This window comes from Giraffa tippelskirchi, chromosome 8, assembly GCF_054371585.1.
Source record: "Giraffa tippelskirchi isolate mGirTip1 chromosome 8, T2T-mGirTip1v1.2.pri, whole genome shotgun sequence".
Taxonomy (NCBI): Eukaryota; Metazoa; Chordata; class Mammalia; order Artiodactyla; family Giraffidae; genus Giraffa; species Giraffa tippelskirchi.
The window spans coordinates 108,015,677-108,035,525 of record NC_137282.1 but is presented as its reverse complement, the minus strand read 5'-3'; the positions used below and the strand labels follow the sequence as shown (position 1 = coordinate 108,035,525).

General features: G+C 40.5%; 2 protein-coding genes across 45 annotated transcripts in view; both read right to left on the bottom strand.

Moving 5' to 3' along the window:
* The window catches only part of LOC145516810 (general transcription factor IIH subunit 2), a 44,520-nt gene extending 41,550 nt beyond the window's left edge, over nt 1-2,970 (bottom strand). For 15 of the 32 annotated variants that reach the window (XM_081518485.1, XM_081518501.1, XM_081518483.1 and 12 more), the window contains exon 1: nt 2,923-2,970. Coding sequence is in view for 7 of the 32 variants with exons in the window: in XM_081518478.1 (XP_081374604.1) it covers nt 740-773; nt 2,792-2,822 (65 nt within the window). In the remaining 25 variants the exon portion in view is untranslated. Of the gene's footprint in view, nt 1-205; nt 286-739; nt 1,834-2,791 lie in introns of those variants that run through there. The other 17 variants (XM_081518504.1, XM_081518480.1, XM_081518498.1 and 14 more) reach the window with 7 other exon arrangements.
* Nucleotides 2,971-8,512: 5,542 nt separating this feature from the next.
* The window catches only part of OCLN (occludin), a 47,837-nt gene continuing 36,500 nt past the window's right edge, over nt 8,513-19,849 (bottom strand). For 8 of the 13 annotated variants that reach the window (XM_081518460.1, XM_081518456.1, XM_081518458.1 and 5 more), the window contains 4 exons: nt 16,709-16,924; nt 14,939-15,110; nt 12,493-12,534; nt 8,513-11,048 (listed from right to left, as the gene is read on the bottom strand). In XM_081518460.1, the coding sequence (XP_081374586.1) occupies nt 10,947-11,048; nt 12,493-12,534; nt 14,939-15,110; nt 16,709-16,924 (532 nt within the window). In that variant the 3' untranslated portion in view covers nt 8,513-10,946. The remainder of the gene's footprint in view (nt 11,049-12,492; nt 12,535-14,938; nt 15,111-16,708; nt 16,925-19,849) is intronic. The other 5 variants (XM_081518469.1, XM_081518464.1, XM_081518465.1 and 2 more) reach the window with 1 other exon arrangement.

Below are 19,849 nucleotides of genomic sequence, written 5' to 3'. Positions count from 1 at the left end.
AAATCCTCATGGAACTTTTTCATATCCCCAAGAAAGAATGTGAATATTTATGGTCAAATTTGGCACCAATATAAATAAGCTTCTCTTTACAATTAATAAAAAATAAAAATGCGTTAAAGATTTGTCACAGGACAGAACCACAGAATTATGAGAAGTGGGTACAGGTATAGACGAAACAACATCAGCTACAACTGCTGCTTCTTACCACTGAGTGACAGATACATGGTGATTCATTCACTGCCTCTCCACCTTTGTGTCTGCGTGAATTTTCTCATAATCAAGTTTCTTTAATAAAATTTATTATTATTCATAAGTGATAAATGCTTATGGCTCATAATTTTTAAAAATCTATTTATTTTAAATTTTTTGGTTACTCCCATGGCACATGGGACCTTAGTTATCCCACCAGGAATCAAACCCGCACCCCCTGCATTGGAAGGCAGAGTCTTAACCACTGGACAGCCAGGATAATTTTTTAAAACAATACAATGGTAAACCTATACTATAACTCCAACTATTAAAAGAAAATGGAACTATTTAGTAATTCAATAAACAGGACAAATGGTTTTGAGTAGAAGTTAGGATTAAGGATGATAGGGTTTTTGTCTATTCTGTATTTTCATATTTTCAATATGAACGTGTATTTTTTTTTAATAATCAGGGAAAAATTGGTGTTGGGAGGCATCTATTAACCATTTGTTGCTGTTTAGTCAATGGCAACCCACTCCAGTATTCTTGCCTGGAAAATCCCATGGACGGAGGAACCTGGTAGGCTGCAGTCCACGGGGTCAAGAAGAGTCAGACACGACTGAGCGACTTCACTTTCACTTTTCCCTTTCATGCATTGGAGAAGGAAATGGCAACCCACTCCAGTGTTCTTGCCTGGACAATCCCAGGGACGGGAGGAGCCTGGTGGGCTGCCGTCTATGGGGTCGCACAGAGTCGGACACGACTGAAGCGACTTAGCAGCAGCAGCAGTCGCTAAGTCACACTGGACTCTGCATTCCCATGGACTGTAGCCCGCCAGGCTTCTCTGTCCATGGGATTTCCCAGGCAAGAATACTGGAGTGGCTTGCTACTTCCTTCTCCAGAGGATCTTCCCCACCAAGGGATCGAACCCATACCTCTTGCATTGGCAGGCAGATTATCATTGAGCCACCTAGGAAGCTGCTCTATTAACCATAACCAAGGAATAAACACCCCATCACATCCACACTTCCACCCTCCCCAGTGGAATCTCCATCTTACATTCTCACGTTCAACTTCCTTTTTTCATAAATGATCAAAGGAATCCTAAGTGCCAAGACATTAAGGACAAAACAAATCCCATCACTGGCAGGGGAAAAAGATTAATTTTTGTGATAAGGACAATAAACAAGACCCATTCTCCATTTGGCCTTCCCTAGTGGCTCAGGAGGTAAAAAATCTGCTTGCAATGCACGAGACCCACGCTCAATCCCTTGGTTGGGAAGATCCCATGGAGAAGCAAATGACTACCCACTCCAGTATTCTTGCCTGGAGAATTCCATGGACAGGGGAGCCTGGCGGATTACAGTCCATGAGGTCACAAAGAGTCGGACATGACTGAGCTACTAACATTTTCACTTTCATACTACTCTCCATTTATTTCATTGTTCTATAGAAAAATATACTGAAAAATCCAAATACACGCAGACTTTTATAAATGAACTTCTGGAACTAAAATCTATTGATAAATTGAAAACTGCCTTTAAGGCATCATTGCTTTCTTGGCACCTGCTACAATCAGACATTGTTTACTAAACTTCTGAGGATTCAACTGTTTCAGGAGATCAGGTGTTCCACTTGAGTATCCTGAAATAACAAGAAATGACTTAATTTTGACATCTGTGCTTTCTCTACACACTTATGTTGGTGCCTCATAGGCTTAATGATGAGTGTAGTAACACAGCATGCAGCGACTAAACTGAACATTTTGATCTTCCATGGAGGTGTGTTTGTATTTATCGTGAATATCAAAAATCAAAAGCTTAAATTCTTAAAGATGTGGTTACTGCCAAGTTCATCACATCAATATTTAAATTATTTTATTTTTAGTTTATGACTTTAAATTCCCTGAAAGTTCAGAAACAACGTGAGAACCAATGAGCAGAAGCTGCAATCAGGAACACCTCTGGCTCACTGCATACAAGAATTTCTTAATTCGAGCTGACTGCAATGGGAAATTACAGGGATAGGACAGAAGTAATAAGATCCTCATAACTGCAGATGTTCAAAGGGAAGCTGGATGTTTACAATGCATGCAGTTAATACAGAAGGGATTTATGCAGCCTGGAGAAAGATGTACGTGGTAACCTCTTAAGCAGCATCTTCAACTGCCTATGATTGAATAATCCACCTTTTTACAAATATCGCTGGGAATCCACCCCAGAAAAGCCACTCCCCTCAGGAGAAGCCAGGTGGTGTGATTCCTTCACATGAGGTCAGAATGCTACATGTAAACAATGAGATTTGCACCAAACATCGCAATTTATGAAGCTTTCCCTCACACCTAACCGCGCCAAGCGCTTTAAGAGAGGCAAGGGTGATAACAGTCCTGCTTTTCAGGTATGGAACTCAAGGCTCACAGGTTGGTAACTCTACTGAGGCCACACAGATGGCCACAAGCTAGAACCCAGGGCCACAAGTACCAAACTTGCGTCCTGCCTTAGGAAAAGAGAGTCACTCTCCAAACTGCTGCCCTAGATAGATGCTTTTACGCAGCTTCATAGACGGAAATTCTCCTCCTCCTCCTCCACACACTCCCACACACCCTTCTTCCCTATGAGGCGGTTCGGGGTCATTCAGTCTCCGCTCCCAGCCACGAAGGCCCCTCCCGCTACCTTGCTTCCCAGGCGGCCGATCTCCGCCTCGGCTCCGAGAAAACCTCTACCACTGACTTACCTGTCCTGCCGAGATCTGCCCTGCCGGAAGTTCTGCTCAGTCCGCTCTAAGTGCTCCGCCGAAGTCCTTCCGCCGCGCGCGGTAGCGACGCGCAAACGTTCCGGCTGCTGGGAATGGCGTTTGCTGGAGCCCGGCGCTCACTGGCCGGGCAAACTTGTACTGACTTTGAGTGCGGGAAGGACCTCCTGCACCCTTCCCGCTATTCACAAAGAGGCGGGGAGAGTGGCGGCCATTCGCTCTTGGAAAATCGGAGGCCTGGTAGCCGTCCACACAGGATCTGAGGACTGGATGACCACAGCGGCAGTCTCAGCTGAGCCAACTTGCAGTGCAGCGGTTTTCCGGAACTCCTCTGCTGCCAGTGCTAAAAGCCACAAATATTTATTGAGCACTTACTTTGGGACTGATACAGTTCTAAGTACTGAGGAAATAGCAGTGAAAAACTGACAGAAATCCTTGCCCTCATGACATTATGAAGAAAAACACACTGTATCAAATGGTGATGGTGCCATAGAGAAAAATGAAGCAAGGAAGCTGCTGCTGCTGCTAAGTCGCTTCAGTCGTGTCCGACTCTGTGCGACTCCATAGATGGCAGCCCACCAGGCTCCCCCGTCCCTGGGATTCTCCAGGCAAGAACACTGGAGTGGGTTGCCATTTCCTTCTCCAATGCATGAAAGTGAAAAGGGAAAGTGAAGCCGCTCGGTCGTGTCCGATTCTTAGCAGCCCCATGGACTGCAGCCTACCAGGTTCCTCCGTCCATGGGATTTTCCAGGCAAGAGTACTGGAGTGGGTAGCTATTCCCTTCTCCGGGGGCTCTTCCCTATCCAGGGACCCAACCCAGATCTCCCGCATTGCAGGCGGATTCTTTACCATCAAAGCCACCAGGGAAGCGGAAAAGGGTTGCGGTTTAAAATAGGTGCTCAGGGAACTGCCGTGCAGGAGACATGGGTTTGATCCCTGGGTCAGGAAAATTCCCTGGAGAAGGAAGTGGCAATCCACTCTAGCATTCTTGCCTGGAGAATTCCTATGGACAGAGGAGCCTGGAGGGCCATAGTCCATGGGGTCGTAAACAGTCGGACACGACTAAGTGACTAACACACGGATACGGACAGGGAACTCAGGGAACTTCCCTGGTGGTCCAGCTGTTACGACTTCCACTGCAAGGGTTCCCCTGCAGGGGCGCGCAGATTCCATCCCCGGTCGGGGAACCAAGTTTCGGCCCATTGCGCAAGGGGGAGAGGAGGAATATTAAAGCAGCGTGGTCAGAAGAGTCCTCACAGACAGTTGAACCATGTCCAGAATGAGGGAGGAAGTTAACCATAATGATACTTAAGGAAAGATGTCCCCAGGGACGGGGAGCTTCGAGTACAAAGGCCCTGGGGTGGAATCACAGTGGTGTTTTCCAGGCGAGCATGGAGAAGCAGGATGAATGGTGGAGACTGAAATCAGAAGTGAAAGTCTCAAAGCACTGTGAAAGCTTTGGAGGGATGATGATGGCTTGGACTACCATAGTATGGCAGTGCAGCCAGTGAGAAATGGCTGGATTCTCAATCTTGTCAATAGACTGGATGTGTATTATGAAAAAAGAACCAATGACTTGAAAGTTTGTTGCTGAACAACTGCAATGTTGGAGCTGCAGTTACTCTGAGGGCAAGGGGTTGGTAAGATCAGTTCAGTTTTGGAGAAGTTGTTTGAGATATCTGCTAATACACACACTTGAGAAATGGAGAGCATCAGGGAAGGATTATGCTCAGGAAAGAGGAGAAAAGAACTGCAGGAGCCTGTTTGGTTCCCCTCACCACATGCTTCCCCTCTGCTGCCTATATTGCTTTGTTATATAGGTGCTATAATCTTTCCATGTATTCTTCCCCTTTAAAAACATAAACAGAAGCCATCCTGCATAGTAGGGGAAAGAACAGACTTGAATTAAAAATCAGGCTCTGCCATACTAGCTGGTTGACTTCAAGCAAGTCACAACTCAAATCTGACCTATAAAATGGGGTTATTTCTACCTACCCTACAAGGGCTTACACATCATCTAGTGGCAACTCCATAAGCAGCTCCTTTTATTTATCCCCAGAAGAAAAAGTCTTAATTGTTTAGTTCTGTTGTTGTCTTTAGAGGAAATTAGCATTACTGATTCCCAGTGCCAGTTGGCTTCCATCTTTGCCTTCCTCCACATCTTTGACTCCAAGACTCTATATACAAACTCCACCCTTTCATTTCCTTCTTAATCTCCTCCCTCCCTCCTTTCCTTCCACAAACTCCACACTTTTCCTGTCTCTCCCTCTGTTCTGAATGGCTATTCTGTTCCAACATGGGATACACACCTAGAGGACAACTACAACCCAAGCCCCAAGCTTCTCATTTATGTTTACTATCCAGCTGACTGGGAAGACTTTGTGGAAAACCAGGAAAAGGACAGAAGATTTGCCAATAAATTTAAATTAAAGCATATTTGTGGACAGGAGGCTGAATTATTCAAGCTTTTCCCAACTGTGAAGTTCACTCTCCTCTAAATATGTTTCAATCTCAGATTTTAGCTCAAGCAGGAATGGTATTAAAGCAAAACAAAAATGCATAAATCCATGGCAATCTTTTGCTATTATTATGACTAACATAATCTTTTGTGTACAAAGTGGTAGTAAAAAGAAATGATATAACCTAGCCAAACGTTTCAATTTGTAAAATGAAGGAGCAACTTTAAATAATAGAACAATCTGTTCTCTGCCCGTGGGTGGCTGGACACAATCCACCGAGTTAGGAAATCTGTAAATGACTCAGTCTGAAATGATCAAGCTGAAATTCAAAGTGTACAAAGACTGGGAGAGGTGAATCTGCCTACTGCAATACCTTTAGATGGAACCTCAATCATTCAGACTCATTAAAAACCTTCAGAATCACTTATGAGTATCTAACAATCTTTATCTTGATGTTAACTATACACCATCTTTTAAAGCATTTGTTCATTACCTGTGAATGATCACAATGCCAAATCTAATGCAGTTATCTGCCTAAAATTAAAAAGAATTTACACTGTAGAGCTGTACTCAGCACACACCAAGTATGTGGGATGGGGATGATACACGTACTTTTAAAACCCAGTTTACTTTTAAAAACTTGTTTAAAGTTTCACCATTTGACTTTGGAAAATAGGTGTACTGGCTATATTTATTATTTACTTTCTGACAAGGACAGTTCTAAGTCACACATTAACTACCTTCATAACAACCATGATTTAGGTACAAGTATCTTTTGTACATACAAGCAAACTAGGTATAGGAAGGCTAAGTAATTTGTCCAAGGTCACGTGGCAACTCAATGGATATGAGTTTGAGCAAACTCCGGGAGGTAATGAAGGACAGGGAAGCCTGGCGTGCTGCATGGGGCTGCAAAGAGTCAGACACAATTTAGCGACTGAACAACAGCAAAGCAACAATAATAGGACAACATATGCAGGAACAGCAAGTGGTTCCGTGGCAGCAACTGGAATTTTGGGGAAACACCCTTCCATGTTTTGCAGTCACAAAAATCATCCTAGTTGTATGTCCAAGTTCTTTTTCTAACTCCAAAGTGGGGTTATTTTCACACATTTTCTAAAAACTACCCAAGTTACTTAGGTATTTTTGTTTATGAAACTATTCACACTAGAAAAAGATGTCGTATATGTCCTTCATCTAATTTATTAAAACCATGAGCTGCCAGCAGATTGAATTTAGATTCCTCCAGCTGAGCCTTTGAAAACTTTCAGATATACAAGCTGGATTTAGAAAAGGCAGAGGAACCAAAGATCAAATTGCCAGCATCTGCTGGATCACAGAAAAAGCAAGAGAATTTCAGTAAAACATCTCCTTCTGCTTCATTGACTACACTAAAGCCTTTGACTGTGTGGATCACAAGAAATTGGAAAATTCTTAAAAAGATGGGAATACCAGATCACCTTAATGTGTCTCCTAGGAAACCTGTGTGCAGGCCAAGAATCAATAGTTAGAACTGGACATGGAACAATGGGCCAGTTCAAAATTGGGAAAGGAATACGTCAAGGCTGTATATTGTCACCCTGCTTATTTAACTTCCAAGCAGAGGACATCATGTGAAATGCCGGGCTGGATGAAACACAAACTGGAATTAAGATTGCGCAGAGAAATATCAACCACCTCAGATATGCAGATAATACCACTCTAATGGCAGAAAGCAAAGAGAAACTAAAGAGCTGCTGATGAAGGTGAAAGAGGAGAGTGAAAAGGCTGGCTTAAAACCCAATTCAAAAAACTAAAATCATGGAAGTGGTTCCATCACTTCATAGCAAACAGATGGAGAAAAAGTGGTAACAGTGACAGATTTTTTTTCCCTTGGGCTCCAGAATCACTGTGGACAGTAACTGCAGCCACAAAATTAAGACGCTTACCCCTTGGAAGAAAAGCTACAACAAACAGAGACAGCATATTAAAAAGCAGAGACATCACTTCGCTGAAAAGGGTCTGTATAGTCAAAGCTATCATTTTTCCAGTAGTCACATATGGATGTGAGAGTTAGACCATAAAAAAGGCTGAGAGCCAAAGAACTGATGCTTTTGTATTGTGGTTCTGGAAAAGACTCTTGAAATTCCCTTGGACAGCAAGATCAAATCAGTCAATCCTCAAGGAAATCAAGCCTGAACATTCACTGGAAGGACTGATGCTGAAGCTGAAGCTCCAATACTGTGGTCACCTGATGCAAAGAGCTGACTCATTGGAAAAGACCCTGATGCTGGGAAAGACCGAAGGCAAAAGGAGAAGGGGACAACAGAGGATGAGATGGTTGGATGGCATCACCGACTCAATGCACAAGTCTGAGCAAATTCTGGGAGACGGTGAAGGACAGGGAAGCCTGGCGTGCTGCAGTCCAAGGGTCACAAAGAGCAGGACACGACTGAGTGACGGAACAGCAGATGGGAGACACTTCCATCCCAACTCTGAAGCAGGGAGATTGTCTGCTTCAACCTCAACTTAAGATCCCTGGAGTCATGGTTAAACCTGTTTTATGCCCTCACTCCTCTTTACACAGGCATACCCATTCAGGCATTCACAGATACTGCAGATCTTCTACGTGAAGCACCTTATGCTAATTAGAAGTACAGATGACTATTGAACAATGAGGGAGTTGGGGGCGCTGATCCTCCAAGCAGTCAAAAATCCACATATAACCTTAAGGTTGGCCTTCTGCCTTCGTGGATCATACAGTATGTGTTCAATGAAAAAAAATCCATACATAAATAGACCCACGCAGTTCAAACCCAAGTTGTTCAAGGGTCAAGTGTAAAATGCACTCAAATTTATAACAGGATTAATAACAGCAGACAGAACAATCCAACCTTATCCAACCCACTGATTTATTAACAAAGTCAACCTAGAATGGGAATATAGAAAGTAATATTTCAACAGATCATCCCAATCCTAGTTTAGTCACTTGCTAACGAGACAATGGACCAATTAACCTATCAAGTCATTAGTTTCCTTATCTGTAAAATGAGAATGAGAAATGGTTATGTCAGGAGACTATCATAAAGAATTAGATTCCATATATGTGTATACTATGTAACTGTAACTACAAATACTTATAGTTTTAAATTTATTTGAAAAAATACAAAGCACATATGACAAAATATTAACACTTGTTATTTCTGGGTGGTGGATTTACATGTTCATAGTTTTCTGTGTTTCTTTAAATTTTTCAAAATAAAAAGAAATTAAAATATTGATCTTAACTACTTGTAATCCAGAACCACACATGTAAGGGAATCAACTTTATGTTGTGAATTCTCATCAGATAAACCATGTGCTTTTTCAACAACATCTTTGGAACAGTGGTTTATAGCAGAAAACAGAATGCAAACATAACCACAGAAGAACAGAGATGGAAGAGATCTCTGAAATCTAATCTAAACCTCCATCTTTCAGACCAGAAAACTGCCTGAGTAGTTTTTCAAAATTATATCCCACTGGTTAATGCCAATCCCCCAGGGGAATTCCCTGGCAGTCCCGTGGTTAGGAGGGCTTCCCTGGTGGCTCAGTTGGTAAAGAATCCACCTGCAGTGCAGCAGACCTGGGTTCAATCCCTGGATCGGGAAGAGCCCCTGGAGAAGGGCATGGCAACCCACTTCAGGATTCTTGCCTGGGAAATCCCATGGGCTGAGGCACCTGGCAGGTTACAGTCCATAGAATCAAAAAGAGTTGGACATGACTTAACAACTAAACCACCACCACCACCAGGACTCGGCACTTCCAGTGCAGGGGGCACAGGTTCTACCCTTGGTTGGGAAAGCCAACACTCTCTTCCATCCTGATCCTGACTCCTGGAGTAGTGAATAATGTAAGTACCACATTTGAAAAAATGATTTTTTAAACTTTCAAAGTCCAATTTTATGGCACAATTTTATAATGCAAACTCATGCTACTTGATTTTCTGCATTCAGTTGAATAGTTTTGTTTCCTCACAACACTGGCAAATGTGCCTTCGTAAACTAAGTATGCTGACTTCCTAGAATAAAGTTTAAATTTTAACACACACAAAAAATCGATTACGTTGCTCAAGAGATTCCTTACTATTTGGCATGACTCCAAAAGGCATGAAAAACAATTACCTTCTGTAGTAAGCATGTGGAATACATAGAAAATTAAGAATTTTTTCAACTTGAAGAACTGAGTCAGTGTTACAAAGGAAACCTTATTTAAAAGTTTATCTTTGGAAAATGATTCAGACTAATATATTAAAAACAATATATTTAAATCAGAGTTCTAAACTGAGGGGATAATCAACAGTCAATTTGGTTAGCTATATACCTAGTATTATCAGCTAATTTTACTTTACCAGGAAAATTTTGAATTAAAAAAAATGCTGAGAATTAAAGAGCACCATTTGAAATAATTTGGTGCTTTACAATATTGGATTCCACTTCCAGACAAGTCAGCCTTCTGTTAGCCAAAGGATTTAGGATACTACCAAAGAGCACAGCACCCAAAATAATTTAAAACAATAGATACAACTTCCAAGTGTAGTCTTCCACAGCTTAATATTAATAGCACTAATGATGTCAAAAAGGTATATTATGGAAAGAAAACACCAGGTTTAATAATTATAAAATATGTACAAAACTTGAACATTCCCAAAAGATACAGTTCAAGTCAGAATTGAATTATAAATGTAATTGGATACTTTGATAAAAAGGAAACACCTAGTTGGCTTTAAAAACGTATGTAAACCATAAAAGATAAAAAGCATTTAAAAATACACAACAAAATTCTTACCAGTAGGTTTAAACTTTGATTTTTCAAAAATAAACATGTATTTACAATCTTCAAATTTCATAATTTGTTACTTTTACATGATCTTTATTACCAGGATAACATGAAATAAAAAGCTCTTAAGCATTTATACACAGAAAAAAAAATCAATAGGGAGGTTGGTAGAATTCAGTATTCATAGTAGCTAAAACAGGAAAAGGTCGGGGACTTTATCAATGGAGTCATAAAATAGAACTTAACCAAAACTGCAAGCTAGCCAACAAGCAGTTTCACTTCAGACTTTATTGCAAGGGCCCAGTTTCCTTATCTGAAAATGAATGATTATTTATTTATAAGTAACAGTTATCTGAAGGAAGAATTCTGGGAGGATTAAACCACCCCCTGCAAGACCCAATGAGCACACACTTAGGTATTAAGACCTGATTGCCCAGAATGTGAAAGTTCACAGCACAGTCCACTCCAGGACCTTCCTGAAAAGTTTTAAAACCTCAAATAGCAGTTCTTAACACAAGAACCAATGTTTGAAGCATAAAATCCTTAGTTGGAGTGTTCAGCCCAGTTGATTATCAAAAGCTATTTATAAACTGCTTCAATACTGATGATATTAAAGCTACCAAAACTCTGTAATGATCACAGAGATTTGGCCTCTCGGGTTAGAGCCCAAAGTCATTTTGACTCCTGACAACATTGCAGAGATGTCAATCAGATACTTCTTAACCTCTCCAACAATGTGGCATCTGCTGTCTAGGTTTTCCGTCGATCATAATCTCCAACCATCTTCTTAATGTGTGACAATTTGCTCTTCAACTGTTTACAGTAGTTCCTCTTACTTTTGTAATCTGCTGACTAAAAAAAGGGGGTAAGTTTAATAAAATAAATAAATAGAATAAAATAAAACCGAGTTACGTATTAGCTGCTGGGAAGGCAGAGGTGAACAACAACAAAAAGGGAATATTGGTCACACAGAACCGCAAGGAGTGTTAAGTGAAGGGACGTGCACAAGGCACCTGGCGGCATCTCTAACCACACGAGCAGCTCATTCTCTCTGCTCACTCATATCCTCTAACATGAGTTTCACAAAGGACACACTCATTTCTAATGATTTGGAAAGTCATCAGGAAAATGTATTGGCCTTTTCGGCTAACCCACGATCTTGGAATTGGTTATACGGATTGACTTAGAATAAGGAAACTGGATAAACGAGGAATGAGACAGGAAATTTTACTATATACACCTTTAAACTCTTGAATTGAAAAAAAAAATCATTTAGCTGCTCCAGGTCTTAGTTGTGGCGTGTGCAAGTTTTAGTTAAGGCAAGTGAACTCATATTTGTGGCCTGTGGGATCTAGTTCCCTGACCAGGGATTGAACCCGGGCCCCCTGCATTGTAAGCTCAAAAACTTGGCCACTGGACCACCAGGGAAGTCCCTGAAGTCTTGAATTTAAATTCATGAATTTCTAAGAATTCCCTAGTCGTCTAGAGGTTACGACTCTGTGCTTTTACTGCTGAGGACCCAGGTTCAATCCCTGGTTGGGGAACTAAGATCCCACAGGCCGTGTAGTGTGATCCAAAAAAAAGACTGATGATGCCAAGTGTTGACAAGAATATGGAGCAACAGAAATCTATAAATTGGTACAAATCAGGGACATTGCTGACAATCCCTACCCAAGGCTGGATCCCCATTGCTCAATGACCCTCCAATTTCATGCCTATGTATATACCTAGCAAATGTGTGCCACGTGCATAGATACTTTAAAAAATCACACGCAAATTACATACTCTATGATTCCATTTATGCAAAGTTCAAAATAGGCAATACTAATCCATGATGTCATAAATTAGGATGGTGGTTAGCTCTGAGGTAAGTGTAAAAATTGGATGAGCATTCAGGGAGTACCAGGAAATGTATTTCAAGGGGGTGCCAGTACAAAGGTGTGTGGCTGCTTTGTGAAAAGTTTACCAAGCTGTATACTTATGATCTGTCTACTTTTTTGTATGTATACTTCAACCTAAAAAAAAATCTTTTTTTCAATCAGTGCTGCTTGTAGCTGCAAACTGAAATTAAAGTTCCAACTTCTTTTTTTGTTTGTTTTTATTTTTTTAAGTTCCAACTTCTTATAGTTTTCATCTTGCAATTATAGGGCCTTTTGTCTATAATCGTTGCACGTGTGACAAGGTATCAGAGTATCTAAAATTATCTAAAGGTATTCAGAGTCATTCTAAAGGTTACATGAAAGATACATACTAGAAAAGGTCTTCCTAAAAGAATCTTACAATCTATGATACTTACTCCCTTAACTTGTTTCAGTCTATTGTACTCGTCGGCAGCAGCCTATTAATAAGAAACAAAGGAATGTGTTTAGTGGGGCATTTTCTCTCAAAAGTAACACTCCTGATGTTATATTTTGTAGCAAAAACTGTCAGCTTATGACAAGAATATAGGGAGTTAAAATAAAGAAGTCTTAAAGTTCTCAAAACCCTTATGGTCAGTGGGAGGGCCTGAAGGAATCCAGTTATGGGAAATTTATGACATTAAGATACTTCTCACGTTGCATTCACACCAGCAGCTAACTCTCTGTTCTGTGACTCTCGTCTCTCCCCATGCCAGTCCACGTACCACGTGGACCCCATAAAGCACTGCTCTGAACCCATGACCATGATAAAATTGGTGTAAGCACCCCGTTAAATTCTCTACTGATCTAGTCTATCACTCCAGTGTCCCTCACTTGTAATTCCTTAAAAAAAATTAAGCACATTAATGCTTTCAAATTTCCATTGTGTTCCCCTTATAGCTGTCCTCATGAGGTACTCATGTACCTCCCCTGCTGTCTGCAGAACCTGCCATAGTTACCTCTCAGTGAAGCCTCCCCTCAGCGCTCCAGGCTTTGAGCAGACTTTACTCCTTCTCAGAGCACTTAGTCACAGCACTTTCTATACATACTGTTAAGTCTGACATTAGTGCCACTGGTTAACTTGTTTAGGTGCCACTTTCTCTTTTTTTAACACGAGCTCTTTGAGGGTAGAAACATGATTTACCTTTCTAACCCCAGCATTTCCACATCAAGCACACAGTAACAATGAATAAGCATTAAATGGATTGAGAAAGGTGTATAGTATCATAGAGAAGACATAAAAGAAAGCAATAAATAAACTATATAAGAAGCAAATACTTCAAAAACCAGAAAGCAGATCACCGCAATTAAAAATGGCAAAAGGTATTTCATAAAAGGACTATGAAGTTCCAATAAGTACATGATGTGATTAAAAAAAAAAAAGTTTAAATACTGGTATCTAAGACACAAGGCAGTCATTTTTCAGGCATAAAATGTTAGGGAGATGTGGGTCACAGAAGCCCTCTAGAGCATTACTAGGGGGAATACAGTTGATATAATCTTTCCGGAGGGTAGTTTTGCAACAAAAGTTTGCACGTACATAACCTCTCACTCAGCAATTTCACATACTGGAATTTGTCCCAGCAGATAAGCAGGTAAGTGCACAAGGCTGGAGAGGTTCACCAGTGTAGGTTTACTAGTAGGGGCAGGTGGGGGGAATGAGGAGGGAGACATACTTAAAAGTCTATCCATAGAGAATGACTATTAAGGAAATTATGGTACAGTCACAAAATTGAAAATAATGAAGTTATTTTTTTAACACATAAAAATATTTTCTCAGCAAGTAGATCTTTATTATTGATAAAGATTCATTAAAAAAAAATAAGCACATTCATGCTTTCAGATTTCCATAAACTGTTGTTGATAATCATAAACTGCTGTTGAATAAAACAGCAGAAGATAAGCAATGTCAGAAAATATTTAAAAAGAGAAACCTTCACAACGATGGGAGTAGGTCAAAGAAACACAAGAGGCAACTGAAAGAGTTGCCAGTGGTCCTCGCTAAAGCAACTCAAGCAACAGAACAAAGCAGTGCTGGATTGTAAGCTCAAGTTTAGAACAGATATCCCCACGTCTACGCTGATATAAATGATTAAATAAATGGAAGTGACAAGTTTCCTGTGCAGACAAATTCCAAATAACTTGTGTAGGTATACTGCCTTTAAAGAGCTGGAGCATAATTCCCTGACTTCTTAAGTGTGATCTATGCAGAGTGACTTCCTTCCAAAGAGTACAACATGGAGAGGGGGCTTAAGAAGTAAAGAGTAACTTTACATGGACAAACACCACCCCAGACAGGTGATCAAGGGAAAAAAATAAAGACAAGCCACAAACTACTGTTGAGTAAAAAAAAAAAAAAAGCAGGAAGGATACAAGTAAAACTTATGATTCTTTATCAAAGATTATTTCTAGGTACACTTCTGCATGGAGGGGACATTTTAACAACTAATATTTTGGTTGAAAAAATTTAAGGCAATCTATTTTTCTGTATACAATTCTGCATTATTTGAATTTTTTTTACAGAAAGAGGGAACTCATTTTTACAGAAAGAGTAAACTCTTTTCTGTTTATAAATAGAAAAAGTAATGTAGCTATTTTCTTTTAAACAGGAAGGGATATATGTACAGATTAGTTTTTTCAGATTATTTTTTATAAATCTTAACTACATTAGTACACTCTTCCATTTCAAAAAGACTTTAAGACTTGATTTCAATTACTATTCAATGAAATTACAGTTTGGTAGTTACTAGCAAAATCTATATCAATACTAGTATAAAGGATAACGTGGCTCCATAGATTAGAATAAAATTCTATGTAAGATCTAATTATCAGGTTTGAATTTACCATGTACTCTTCACTTTCTTCTCTATAGTCATCCAGTTCTTTATCCAGACGAGAGAGTTCTTTATTGACCTCATCAAGTTCTGCTTGTAGGCTCTTGTATTCCTGCAGGCCAGTGTCAAAACTTCTCTTGTAGAGTTGTCTTTGTTGGTCTGAAGTGATAGGTGGATACTCCCTAAAAATTCAGAGAGAAAATGATTTCTTCCACAAAGATAATAAAGCTGGTGGCAGGTGGAGAATGACATTCTCTTGGTTTTCTTTTTCTTGTTATTGCTTATGGGTAGAGGAAGGTGGGATACAAAGAAGTTCTTTTAAGAATGATTATGGTTCTTACACTGATGCTCACGTGTTTTGTTTTTTTTTAAAACTCTGCTTATTGATTTTTAGAAATAAGTGTTGAAAATCATTTATGAAAATTTCAGGGTGGTCTTAGGAACTCATTTGTTCTGAATACACAACACCACAGGAGAATGGACATTTACATTTAAAGTCTTAAAACTGGAATTATGAACACAAAGGATATTTTCATCCCTTTAGTGGCAGAGCAGCTGATTGGCAGGTGGCTGTTTTCTGCTACACCTGTAGTTTTCAGATGGCTTTGAGCATTTTTTTGGTGGGAAGATGGGGGATAGGTCTTGTTTTTCCTTAACGGAAATCGTTTTGATTGTAAAAGCAGACATTAAAAGGTACATGTATGAAAATGCATGCTCACTGTAAAAATAATCTGGCAATGTGTTAAACTATGAAAAAAATCCTGAAATTCTTATCACTTGTATCTCTCAGTATGCCGGCTATTCCTTACATATGATGGTGATGCTGTTAACCACCCATAATCCACTGAGGAAATACTCTAATGAGTAGGAAATACTCTAATGAAGACTAAGGAGCTTCATAGCAATATGGAATTTTTAATATTCTATCTAAGACAGTCTAAGTATCTTCATTTTAAAGAGAGGAGAAATTAAATGATTTGCTCGGAAGGGAAATAAGTATTCAGAATTTCTGAAAGTTTGTATTTAAATCTTGGACGATACAAGATAGGCAAACATTTTATAGACAGGTGGCTAAATGAGACCAAAACTCGAGGGGCAAGGTGGAATGAAATATGAGAGCCACCAGTGAGTAAGGGATTTCTAGCTCTATTTGCCCCATCCATCCCTCCTAACAGCTTGAGAAGCAATGTTTTGATTCACCACAATTCACACAGCAAATATTTCTGATTTGTGTCCCAGTCCTCAGAATACTTGGGCCAAAAGGTCATACCCAAGTACAGCTGGCGATCAATGCTGGACTATTACCAAACCACTGACACAAAAAGTAACTTAACCACAACACTAAATTGTTAACTCAATTGTTTACAAACCTGTTTGCCAAAGTCCTTTGGATTAAACTTTTAAAAGAATCTCTGGTCTCATCATGAAAGCTTAACTTAAAAGTAAACGTCAAAAGGAAGAGCCATAACACTGCTCTGGAATTTTCTAATTAATAAAACAAAGTTCCCCTATATGTGTATTTTACTTATTTGACAAACCTTTCTTGGGTGGCTGTTGGTAAAAGTATACAGCACTGGCCAAGTTTGTCATTTTGTGGGGGTACGTGGAAAGTGTTTTAGAGATAAATATATTCCCTCCAGGACAGTCATTATTACGGAAGGGTACTAAGGGGGAAAAATGTAACAAAAACCTGTCTCCAACCCTGGTTGGCAAAGAATGAGGTTACACCACCAAAACCATGGGACTTTGCAGGGGGTTCCAGCGAGAGATGCTCTGGTACCTGATCCAGTCGTCCTCCAGCTCATCGCAGGACTCGCCTCCCGTCGTGTAGTCTGTTTCATAGTGGTCTTGCTCTGCCCGCCTTGACTTCCCTGCTCTGCCCTTCGCGGGAGCCCTTTTTGAAAGCGTCTCCAAGTTACCACTGCTGCTGTAATAAGGCTGCCGGAAGTCCTCCACAGGTGAAGTCAGTGGCAGCTCCTGAGCCACTTCCGGCACCCTAACAAAACAGGAATCATCTGTCCGTGAGCACTACCGCCCTTTGTCAGAGCGCTGCGACCCAGAGGGCGGCGGCACCCACTCGCTCAAGAGCCACCTGCCCAGTGCCGAGCCCATCCCCAGCTTCCTGTGCTTGGTTCCTCGAATACACACGAGCCCCTTGAAGGCTCCCATGTTAGTCAACCTTATATGTAAAATGGATGTAAGATTTCACTTTAGGAAACTCCCACAGATCTGGAAGAGGTGTTGACCTGACCTGTGCCCGGGACACACTCCACAAAAGGCTGTTAGGAAGATAACAATTGGGTCTCTTTTCTACAGGTTCTTCCAGTTCCATGGAATGCTGAGTGGGGAGAGGAATGCACATCTCTATCTCCCTTTGGGGGCCACTCCCAGAGATTAGCTCTTCCTAATAGTAATTTTAGACTCCTTTATATCACTTCTCTTTTCAACATACATGATGAAAAATGAAACAAACTGAAAATTTAAACTAAAAAAACTAAAAGCTGTTTGCTTCTTTAAGAACCTAAAAAGCATTTTATATTGTAATAGATGAAAGGACTCATTAACACCTATTTTTTTTAAACTTTTAGTTTTATACTGGAGAATAGCTGATTAACAATGTGATAGTTTCCAGTGACAGCAAAGGGGCTCAGCCAAGACTTCTTCTTTAAATTGCACTGTTAAGCCTGAAGCCATGAAGAATGAATGAAATGGAAGAGTTACCATTACACTTATTTTTCTAACACCAATTATTTAATATTGCATCAGATTTTTAATCACATAAACTGTTTCTGCCACAAGCACCAAAACCAAAGCCTAACATGGAATAAAAGACCAAGAGCTGTGGCAACTCTCGACTACTTCTGAGTAACAGAAATGCAAAGCTGCACTTTCCCTTGCAGCAGAGCTGGAGAAGGGCAGGAGGAGAAACAAGGCACCTGAGGCTTTCCGGCATCAGCCTTGCTATTCAAGTCAACTAGTTCAAAGAAGAATTTTTTTTTGTTATTGCTGCCAACTTACAGAAACTGTCATCATGAGTTTTATCCACAAGGTGGACTGTTTTCTAGGTGATCCAAAACTGCTTGGTTCTGTTGCCAAAGTCTTAAGGCTTCTAATCACACTTATTAATTTCTTGTAGATGCCCAAAGCTTGGGGGGGGGGGCGGGTAGTTGGAGGTGGTTGTGGTATGAGTTTTTCTTTCTAAATTCTATCCAGGATAACGTGGCTTTGAGTGCTCTGTTAACACTACCTCTAAAGAAGGAGAATGTGACTTTGTCTGTGACTGAATGATTAACGAGTTCCTAGACACTCTGCCAGCTACTATGCATCTAGCTTTGAGGTGGCAAACAAACCCTTTAGAATGCAGTGGGTTTGTCTGAGGGGTTGGGGGCTCCTGGGGGTGGGGGGATACTAAAGGGCAAAAGAAATGGGAAAAAAAAATTGTAAGGCAGGCCTGCTCCCATAATTTTATATTAGATATTGATACTATAAATCTTCAGCTTAGAAGTCTTCCATCTCCCCTCTTTCTACACCCTTTCAAACACTAAACAGTAACTTAATAGAGCATAAAAGCTAAAAACGAAATGCTTGGCAAGGAAAGTATATATAAATTTAAGAGTTAGGGGATGGGTGCACTCTTAGTCATCTACAAACCTGCTTTTAGACACAACTCCAATTAGGTCAAAAATCTGCACAACCCAGAAACAAACACTCGTATACTTTCCTTAGTATCTGACTCAGTCCCCTAGGTGTGAAAATCTGCTCTTTTGTAATTTTTGATTTCCTTCTTGTTCACACTTGTTCTATTCTCTCTCTCATACACACACATGTCTTTCCTGCTCTATCTCACCCCGACAGTGTAGTTATCATGCACTTTTTCCACTCACGTTAGACTGCAACCTCCATGGGAACACGAACTCCATATTCCCAGGAGTACCTGGTCCAGTATATGGCAGAGCTGCAAGGTAATTACTAAATTGAAAAGACATTCACAAAAATCCTCTTTTCTGAGGACACCAAGTATACGGGAGAAAGAGAAACAAAATGCTTGATAGCATCATTGCATGACTGTAGGAATAACGTCCATAATATATATGGTATTTTAAAACTGCCATATATCATTGAGGGTACTAGCCAAGCCTTGTCAACTAGACAGCTCCATCTTCCTGGACCCAAAAAGGGCCAATCAGAATGTTTTCACTAGGATTTGACATGTAAGTTTTGGGAAAGGAAATTTACTCGGAATCCAGGGGTATAAGATCAGGGCAGCCTGGGGAATGTGCATGGCCAGCCTGCTACAAAAGAAGTTGTACTGAGAATAAAACTAGTAAAGCAACAAGAGCCCTGACATTTTTTGAGTCCCTGGATCATGCCATGCCTGAAGTTGGCCCCATCTCTGGGCCTCAAGTGAACCATCGAATTCCTACAACTTGCATAAATGTCCTAAGAGATTATCCTACCAGCCTAAAGACAGCCACTAGACAATGATCTCATTTGGCACTCTAAGATGTCAGCCTGCCTTGAAAGCTCTGCATTGCATCAACACTCTACTTCTTTGACTTACAAAAGTTAATTCACCCTGAGTTCGATCCCTGGGTCAGGAAGATCCCCTGGGAGAAAGCATAGCAACTCCAGTATTATTGCCTGAAGAATCCCATGGACAGAGGAACCTGGTGGACTACAGTCCATGGGGTTGCAGAGAGTTGGAAGGACTGAATCACTTAGCACACACACACCTGTCCTGAGTGTGAACAGGCTAGCAGGGAGTGTACCTACTATCTCCCAAATCCACTTACAAAGGGTAGAGAAGCAACTATCTTCAGCTACATTCTGCTGTTTCCTAATCCAGAATTAATTCTGTCTTAAAATTCTAAGGTCAGGACATTATGGTGAACAAGAAGAACCAGACACTAAAGTAATATTA